This window comes from Montipora foliosa, chromosome 1 (genome assembly GCF_036669935.1).
Source record: "Montipora foliosa isolate CH-2021 chromosome 1, ASM3666993v2, whole genome shotgun sequence".
Lineage (NCBI taxonomy): Eukaryota > Metazoa > Cnidaria > Anthozoa > Scleractinia > Acroporidae > Montipora > Montipora foliosa.
Window position 1 is genome coordinate 27,390,033 of NC_090869.1, and position 10,000 is coordinate 27,400,032.

The 10,000-nt window shown below is 39.3% G+C and overlaps 2 protein-coding genes across 2 annotated transcripts in view; one reads left to right on the forward strand and one right to left on the reverse strand.

The window, feature by feature from the left end:
* LOC137995682 (uncharacterized) overlaps nucleotides 1–8,690 on the reverse strand; it is a 36,220-nt gene extending 27,530 nt beyond the window's left edge. Inside the window, exons 1-4 of the mRNA XM_068841207.1 lie at nucleotides 8,502–8,690; nucleotides 7,855–7,893; nucleotides 5,488–5,538; nucleotides 2,248–2,409 (exon numbers count right to left, since the gene is read on the reverse strand). Of these exons, the coding sequence (XP_068697308.1) occupies nucleotides 2,248–2,409; nucleotides 5,488–5,538; nucleotides 7,855–7,893; nucleotides 8,502–8,610 (361 nt within the window). The 5' untranslated portion in view covers nucleotides 8,611–8,690. The remainder of the gene's footprint in view (nucleotides 1–2,247; nucleotides 2,410–5,487; nucleotides 5,539–7,854; nucleotides 7,894–8,501) is intronic.
* LOC137976704 (uncharacterized) lies at nucleotides 2,853–4,822 on the forward strand. The gene has a single exon (XM_068824060.1). The coding sequence runs from the start codon at nucleotides 3,001–3,003 to the stop codon at nucleotides 3,748–3,750; it is 750 nt and encodes a 249-aa protein (XP_068680161.1). The 5' UTR covers nucleotides 2,853–3,000; the 3' UTR covers nucleotides 3,751–4,822.
* Nucleotides 8,691–10,000: the final 1,310 nt, after the last annotated feature.

A 10,000-nucleotide genomic window follows, 5' to 3' on the forward strand; every position in this document is an offset into this window, starting at 1 on the left:
TCACGTGAATTATAATTGGATGGTAACGAAAAAATCTTTTTTTCAAAATGGGCAGTACAAAGTGAATTTTAAACTACTTTGTTTAAAAATATGTGGCGGAACCTCCCCCATTTTAAAAAGAACTTTTTGTAAAGTCACAGAGCAAGCGATGTTATGTGGTACTCCCAAGCATTCTCATTTAGTAAACACAGTCATATGACAAACATTGATTACTCTATTGAACGATGAAATTTTTTTCACTCATTAAGAATAGGGATTTCGAAATTCTCTGCGGGGGGGTTCTTAAGAGTGGCTCAGCCATGCCTTAACTAGACTGAGTAAGAGCAACAAAGGCCTTTAGTAGCAGTTGGCAATTTCGACTTTCTCTTTTTCCATTTATTGTTTTGTTGGTGGCCTTCAAGAAAGTCCTCGTGATCTCGTAAATACCGATTTTTGACAGTTTTTTTTATGCAGGAACTAGAAAAAGAAATCTTAGATTGGGGACAAGCATTGCTAAGGTTACAGGTTTATAATAATGATGATAACATGACGATGATGACAATGATTCTGGAACTAGCAAAGACGACGACACTAACATTCTTACCAATATTGACAATAGACCATTTTACAGTTGTAGCTAGGTTACCTAGCCAAAGAATGGAAGAGAGGCTGCCGGTGACCCTACTTTGATACAAATCTTTGTGCTTTTCTAATGTTAATGGAGACTAATTAGAATTACACCAACACAATTTACATGATAAAAGCAGTAATGTCTGTATCACTGCAAGGTCACCGGCAGCCTCACAGCCAGTCACAGGCTAGGTCACTGAGCAGACAACTGCAAAATGGCCTATTCAATGAAAATCACAATGGTAATGCAGAGGCGGTTCTAGTGGGTGGGTACAGGGGGTGCGCACCCCCTCCCCTGAGATGACCCGTGGCTTTCTAATAGAACTGGTATTTTGCAAAAAAAAAAAAAAAAAAAACGCCAGCAATCAGCTAAGCCATTCCTTAGTAGTTCACCGTCACCTTAGAAAAATTCTGGATACGTCCCTGTAATGCTAATGTTAATTGTAAATGAGGAATAACCTTATCCAGGAGCTCATGACTAGGAGCGAACAACTCCCATATATACTAAGCATATGTCGCGACATTTTTGCAGACCGATCTATTTTAAGACTACTTTTTCTGAAAAAAAACAAAGGCAGTTCCGGTTCGGTGACACTATGACGTCAAGTTAGTTTCTTGTGATTGGTCATTGGGCTCCAGTGGGAGTCTCATTCTCGGGAAATTCAATCTTAAAATAAATCGTTTTGTGAAAACTATAAACGTCGTGGCAGGAATATAGGGCTGTTGTTCGCTCCTAGTTATGGGCCCCTGCTTTAAGCTTAACTAGTTGAGCACAAGAACATCACTAACCGTGGAGTGGAAAGCGAGTGCTCTTGCTATGGTGCGCCGGGTAACCCTCTTCCCTCAAATTCATACATGAAAACGACAATGCCTGGATGCTACAGAACAGGAGCCGGTTGCTCGAAGCCTAGTTAACTCTAACCGTTTGTTAAAGGGGCTAGGTCACGCTATTTTAGGTATATTCGTTTAATTTTGTTAATTATGAGCTCTAAACATCAAATTGGCAGAGCAAGAGTCTTTCACTTGCAAAATCACGGCCACATAACAACTGAGAATGATTTTCCAGCTGTGTAAATGACATTTTGATATAGACTGATATAAATTTGAAAAAAGGTGGGCCAACGTTTTTCAAATTTACCCAAATTCAATCCATTTCAATCCTCTCCAGTTTTGTCCATCCATGTCCCTTCTTGGCTTCCCTGTGTTTTGTTAGAGTTCTTCTATAGTTTTGAACAGTTATTTTGATATTTTAGTTAATTCTATGACCATTCGATCAGTGCTGAAATTGCGTCAAATTGCGTGACCTAGCCCCTTTAAGAAGTGTCAAAACCTATAGGTTTCCATGGTATTTAACGCTGGTTAGCTTTAACCATGCTTCGAGCAACCCGGGCCAGGCCTTTGTCTTGTGAATTTCCAGCTTAAGAAAACGTCAAAAAATTAAGTTAAAAAGGTACTTTTTTTCTGCAGGGTATAACAAAATGAAAAAAAATAAAGCATCACTCGCGTTCAGCTTTATCGCACATTGTTAGAGTTCGTTCTGCTTTCTTTCTTTTTTTTTTTTTTTTGGTTTTATTTTGTTTTTTCGTCTGTTTTTTGTTAAACGACAAAAACAAAAACAGTATAACCATGTGCACTTACCGATGGTTTCATCTATGATATACGGAACGGTATTTTGAGGCCAGAAACCGTGGGGATACTTGATAGCATTGCGGCCACGTGGGTCTTGTTTTATGAACCTCTCAGTCTCGACATCGGAGATAATGTCCCCCAGGATAAGGTTTGTTCCGTTTGCACCTAAGGCTAAAGAGTCTCCAAAGTAAGTACGTGTGCTGTTAGACCTAAAACGGCTTTTTGTTACAGCCTCACCCATGGATGCGACCCGCATATTCCCCGCTTAAAGAATACGACAAACTTTTAGCTGAAAACTTTCCCTGCATTAGCTTATGTTGGAGACACACATGATATGATAGCGGGGCGATTTAGGGATAAAATTGGGGAAAATGACAGGTGGAATGGGGCGAGTCCGTGGAATTACTCCCTATTTCGTGACCAGAACCTAACAGGAAAATGTTGATTGGTCGAGACATGTCATGTGAGCTCAAGTGAGACGTATATGCTTGAATAAGTATGACAGATGCGTTCGACTGGGTTAAAATCAGTCTCGCGCCTTGCGTAATTGAGATCATTGCCAGGTGTTCTCAAAGGAAATTAAATATGCACATTTGACAGAACTGCAAAGCGACTGCTAAATAATACATAAAGTGAAAAGCCCGTGTTTACTCAATGGGTGAATTTTTAGTCAAACAATAGTTCCACTGGCTTAATTCGTTTAGAAATGTACTAAACGCCCCATTTAGTCGCATAGACATCGAAAGGATACTACATCAATCGATGGACAAAGCACCTTTGCACGAGGATTTCCTCAAGAAGGAAGAAGAAAAGAAAAAATGGGTAGAATACTGGGTAGTTTTGAGAAGTGCTGTGTTGTATTTTTACGACGATCAAACAGATTTATGGCATGAGTATTGCCATAAAATTGAAATTACTCCGAGCGCAAAATGTTCGGTGGTGAGGCGTAAGGTATACAGTTACCGTTTTAAATTAGTCACCAGTGAAGGCTCGTGGCTTCTTAAATGCCAGACGAACCTTCAAAGACATCGGTGGATGCATTCAATCGACGTAGCAGTGCGGAGAATTTCTTTCGACGCAACAGACGTCGCTCCAGCAATGGCCATGGCACCACGTGGTTGCTATGAAGAAGGATTGTTCGGCAGGAGTGTGCTGCGGGAGATAAGGCAACGAGAAGCTACCGCCAGCTCAGTGGGAAAAGAACGTAACAACAATTCGTCGCAAGAAAAGGAACTGATCTTCAATACCGAAATCTGCCAAGGTATCAAATGTGAAACGCCAAAAGTGAAGGAAAGTATTTATGGTGATAAACAAACTAGTATTGCTTTGAAAGCCGGGAATGGTGATAGCGTCGGCTCTAGTGATGCTGACATTGGAAGCCCACGAGAAAATCTCGCTTTCTCGGATGATGAGGTCAGCATCGACGGCAGAGCAAAACGACACAACACAGCTCAAGCTAAATTAATCCTCGTTGAAAGTGCCCACAAGCTGTCGACTTCAGTAAGCGATTGAGTTTGTTCAAAGTTAAAATATAACACCTGGAAACAAAAAAACTTACACTAGCAGTACTGTTGTTTCGTCTAGAATTGCTATCATGGGTAATTTCTTTTTTTGTTAAAAACCTCGATCGGCTTTTATTTCTGTTGTCATTATGAAGGATGGTTACTGTAGTTCCACTTTAAGTTTTCTTGCGTATACAAACTGTAAGTTTAAATTGATGCTTTTAGAAAAATGCCAAGATGTCATTTTTGTCTCTTAGGAACTCTCGGAACAAGAACATTAAAATGTCACTTTGTTTTGTCTTTAAATTGTTGGACATTTCAGAACGGTGGAACTGTCCAGAAGCCTCCAAGCTTTTTTTTTGTTTTTCACTTTGTCGTGTTTCATTACATAAAGAAAGTCCAAAATGATTTCTCGTTAAAAATGACGTATGGCGTAATCATATCGTCGAATTTTAAAAAGTGAATTTCGGTTTTAATTGGATTTCATGTCCAGAGTCAATTAATTTATTAATACATCTTCTCAACTGCAAACGCAATTTTTAAATTTGCAATGGGATGTTAAAACATGAAAAACAGTCTGCGTGAAAAAGTTTAAGGAGCAAAAACAATTCCGGTAAAGATACTTTTCAAAGATGATTTATCGACAGTTTTAGTTCAGTGAAAACTTCAAAACAATGATTTTGTGATGGCAGAATGTTTCCTAAAGGGTTTTGCAAGTAAAGAATTAAGAACATTATGTTTCAGTTTTTTTACAATCAAACAATGATTAAATTTTATAGATAAAAACTTGAAAGCTCATGAAAAATTGAATGAATTCAAATATTCTTTATAATTTACTACAAAAAGAACGTATACTGAAAACGAGATGAGCAAAATGTTTAACTGTCAATTACAAATGAAGTGTTGTAATTAAAAATTCGCGACTTCAATTAATCAAACACTTTTTAAATGTAAGTTCGAATCATAACGATCGAAAACTGCACCTGTACATGTTTATTTTATAGATGATTTTCACCTGACGTCACAGAAGCCATGTTTGTGTACAGAACAATCGAAGAAAAAGTCTTCTGGGAATTTGACTCTATTATAATGCAAAACATGAGCCATGATAGCCCACTGTCGATATATTAAAATTCAGTCCTAAACAAAAGACATCATCTCGAGGCCCTGGGGAATAAACTCATAAAAATCCTTACTTATTCCCCAAAGCCTCGAGATGATGCCTTTTGTTTACGACTGAATTTTAATATATTGAATGTGGGCTATTTACTATTGTTTTGTACACAAACATGGCCATCTCATCACGTGATTAAAAACCGTCTTAAGACCTAAACCCAGTGTTTCATGTAGTACGTATTGTGTTAATTGTAATTAGCCTAATTATGTCACGGGAATAACACTGAAGGAATGTTCATCAAAGATGAGTTGTTAAAAAGAAGGCCTTTGTGAAATAAAATTGAATACAAATTGAAGTGAATCGCGGAGGGTGTAAAGTGCAGGTTGCAGGTCATTGTTTTACTATAACTGAAACAACCCAAATATTTACAAAAATGCTAACATTATGTGAACCCCCCTTTGATAAATCCTGGTTACGCCCCTGTATGATAAATGTCTCTTTCGCCCAACCGTTGGAGTAAGGATTATGTTTATGATAATCAGTGCCAGTCATCTCCCCTCTCATGTTCAGGCGTAAAAAAGTAGTAACTATCCATCTCAAATGAAAGTATTTATTACGTTGTATTCTAACCTTGATTAATCTGCACTTCGTCTCTCTCCGGTGTAATTTGTGATGTATTTCCTAAATAGAATAAACAAGACAAAAAAGGGAGGAACGTGTTTTCATACGGAGCCAGACGTTCTTCGCTTGAATCGACTAATAAAACTGAGATAGACGTTTTCGTAACAGCGAGACAAGGCTATTTCCGACGAGTAAAGTGGCCATTGCCTTTGCAAGTATGCGTGCGACCTTCTCCCCTTGAGATTATTGACTCTTTCAGTCTCCGCCGCAAAGAGACAAATTGCTCATGCTCTATAAGGCAACAAACGGTAATACTAACACAGACTGCAGGGGTCAGAGTGATCATAGTTAATCGAGGGACTAGTTACGAAACCTTAAAACCTTCAAAAGCGAGAACAATGTTGTCGCAATCGATGTTGAATTGACCGCGATAGTGCGCAATCATTTGTTTTCGCTTTAGTTGCGCATAATTTCATCGAAAGATTTGGTTGGTTATCTCTCGAAAAATGGTGTGTTTTGTGCACTGTCAAGGCCAAAAATAGACAAAAACATGAAACAAAAAGACTGGTCGAGTTTCATAACCATCTCAATGCTTTAACTATGGAGTGATGCAGTGTTGGAAACCTCTTGTCTTTGACGACAAAGGAGGTAAAGATGGCCTTGCTTCAACGTTGGTATAACACCCTGAAGGAGGAAATAACTCTACGCAGGGTTCTGTTTATTGGCAGTGGCTTGGGAATGCTTGTGACCCTTGCCCCCGCGGAGAGCAAATTTGATTGCGTGAAAAGTGGTCGTAGTTTTCGTCACAACTGTTTGTGCGACAAAAGGGTCCTAAAACCAATAATTTCGCAGGATCCGAATTCCGTTTTTTTATGGTAGCTTCAAATTCATTGGCTTTTGCTGAGAGAATTGTGCGATTTCATTGGCTCCACCTTGGAATCACGTGCAATATCAGGGTAGAAAATCCAGCAAAGATGTTGATTTTCATGACATCTAGAAAAGGAGTTACGATTTAATTAATTAAATATTGAACAGAAATTTGGAGCTGCGGGTTCACTAATCGAACCGGTATGTTCACTCGCCAAATAGTTATAGTGACCGGAGATTAAATATTTGACTTGTTTTTTGAGTGTAATGAACCGTGAATACTTGCCTCCAACTGGCAACCTGTCCTTGCCACCGAACCAACGAGTTCACCACTAGAAACAACGAGTTCGCCAATCGAAGTTACAAGGTCACCAATGGAACCAACGAGTTCATTGCCCGAGGTTTAGTAACTTGTTAAGTTATTAAACGAGGAGTTCATTCGGTCAGCAAGCACTTTGTCTAAACACGAATCTGAAACAACTTTAACACAGTACGATACTCGTTGAATTCACAAACCGAGTCGAAGTACTCACTCAGATATTTGTTGGATTCCAGTCGAAAACCATTGCTCTCTAGCGAAGATATTACCGTTCAATTTCTGACTGAACTGACGGAGTTGAAACGAGCTCTCAACGAAACTCCGTTTTCCATTTTCCTTTTGTCTTTTGTGCATTTACAGAATCTTTCTCTTCTATCAGTTTTTTCGCATTTTTAGATTATAAAATCGTTTCATTTTTACTTCGGGCTCTATTTCTTCGCGTTCTGATCACGTTCTTTCGCCACTTGTGACCACATGTCGTTGTTATGATATCCCGGCGTGCAAGATACAATACCCAGCAATTGTTGCTCTAGCGGGCGGGATACATTCAATTTAGTTAAGGCCAGGTGACTTCTAAACAGGCAATGACAGTAAACGTTAAATATTCTCGAAAACTGGATCTATGTAACAGCACATTTTTCATTTACTGTGATTGCAATAGACCAAATCGGCTAACTCAGTGTTGTAGCCAATTCAAATCTCCCGCGGATAAGATTCTTTGTGTATTGTATTTGCATTAATGTCGCACTCACATTTAAATGATATGAAAATACCTGGAACAAAACGTTTTATTCCCAGAGGGTTTGAATTGGATACAACATTGACTTTGTCGTGAGACTTGATTGTTATTCACTGCACTGGCTAAACTAATTTTTACAAAACGAAATATTGAACATTACCATTTCCTGCAATCAAATTACATATATTCATTCACATTGATCACCCTTTTGGGGCCCTGATCAGTTATTCAATTTACTTCATGTGACAAAATTCCTTGTGTCCTCGCGCCAAACGGTTAGCCACTCCACCTTTCTAATTCACAAGCTTCCCTCGTTGCCACTTTAACGCAAGCTAGTTTGTTAGTGTAAGCAGACTATGATTATCGGTACCCATTGAAAGTACATCGACCAAATCATTTCGCACAGGAGCCCATAAGCTCTTGTTCCTCGTGAACGTCGCAGGGTACTCACCTGTGTTGGTTTGTCCACCTCCCGGGGGAGGAGTGGGAACTAGAGAGAAAGACAAACAACGTAATAAAAAGCAAAAAATAAACCCAAAGCGAAGAAAATCCTCGTGTCATAGGAACATTAGTTGCCCTTTTACAAACAGGCCAGTTTCCTCAACGATTACAGTTTATGCCCTATAAATACTAATGCCTCCATGCACATTTCAGACATTTCTTCGATCTGTCGACTCAACTACGACGCCCTTGCCAATCAGGATATCAGCGTCAATATTTCAAGTGACATTTATTTTGCCTTTCTTAAAATCGTAAGATAAACAGTTCTTAACCATGAGGACTTCAGTCCGTGTCACTAATCGTAGTCGATCAAACACGATAAAATGCCTTCCAATTTCACAATCTGGCATTGGGTCAATTGGTGATATACACACTGCAGACTGGTTCGAAATTCAGTCAATGTTGAGTTAGTGAAAGTACCCGTAGCGTAATTGCGCCAAAACAGCACTCAAAAGCATTTCTTTCCCGAGTCTGTGCACTGCCGAGAAAATATCGTAATGTAGGAAACCTTTTCATGGATCGTATCAACACCCTCCAAAGATTAGAAGTGTACAATGACATCCACGATTGCTAACGCAGAAATAATCACGCACTCACCTGGTTCAATAATGACTTTGCCAAGGGCAAAAGAGATTAGCATTGCCACAAAACACAGTATTTTCTCCCAATCGATGTTCTTACCCCAATGATGTCCACTTCTCGCCATAATTTTCAAAATCACGCGACGGATGTTTAGGTTTTTACAGAAAAAGCAATCACAGCAGTCTGTCGCAGTAGTGACCCAAACAAATCAGCCAACAATTATATGACCTTTACTTAATACGATACGTAATGCGGCATTTCCTGTCAAGAGTGTGATACTCCAAGTTATTTTCTCCGCAGAGGCAAAATTCTGCGGAGGCATTAAAAAGATCTGCATTACGTTTACACGAGACTGCTGTTTGTCGTAAAAGGATGAAAATCATCTTATTCTAAATTCTCTTTCTTTTGAGGAGTTACTTCGGATAAGTGTAGCTGACAGGCAAGAAAAGAACAAAATCTAACGTGTTTCTTTGAATTTTGGCAAAACAAAAATTTCAGCCAGACGTAACAGCGATGATAAATCTCTCCGTTATTGTAGTTACTTGTGGTGGTCCGCTCGTTTTAATATAAGAAAATTGATATAGTATTATTACATCTTGTCCACGAAGAGATTACGCAAAATCTCGCGAAGGCATTTTAGCAGTGCGCACGTACACGGAGTAAAGCGATATGGTATTACACTAATTGAAAACTACGGATGCCCCCTCTTGAACTGTTTTTGCTGTTTGATACCCAAGAATCTTTTATCGGATAAGGCTGGGCATTTGAGCTGAAATCAGGAAAACAAATATTTTGTGAGAATTTGAAATGGTGGCCAATTTACATTATCATCTCCGATGATAAAACCAAATTTTTGTATGATACTGATGACGATTATTAACGGCTAGCGTTGTGTATTAACGTCTGGTGACAAGAAGTAATGGCTGGTGATGTTTGGAAACGTCTATTGACGAGTAGTAAAGTAGAGTTACGGGTGGTGATGTGTGGTAACGTATAGTTACGATTAATCATGTAACACTCTATAAAGTGACTAGTATTGTTGAGTAGTGTTGGCAGGTGACGTTGAGTATTGTACTGCATAAGGAATTTTACGGGGATTTTTCATTTACTGTACTTGGTCACGGAGTTATAACCTTGATTTCCAAGCCCTCTTCATTATCCAAGATGGTGGCCATGTCAAATTCCCACGCTGGGGATATGTCGTACGATCAAAATCCCCACCCTGGAGACAGACGTCACAGTCAAAGCCCCGTGGGTAGCCAGACCACCCCCCCGGGGGGTTTAACATTGATAAGTCCATTACATGATGAAATTTTTGATCAGCATTTACGTCTCTTGCTTGATCATCGCGGCCGAGAAGCACTGAAAGTTGACAGTTTTCAACTCAAGGCTTCGCAACTCTCACTGTAGACAACAAGCTGGCCCTCTTTTACCGCTTAATTCGTAGAGCTCGTGGTGGAAAGGAAATCAGGTGAGAAAAAATTTAGTCTCCTACGCAACCGTTCGTTAGGTGG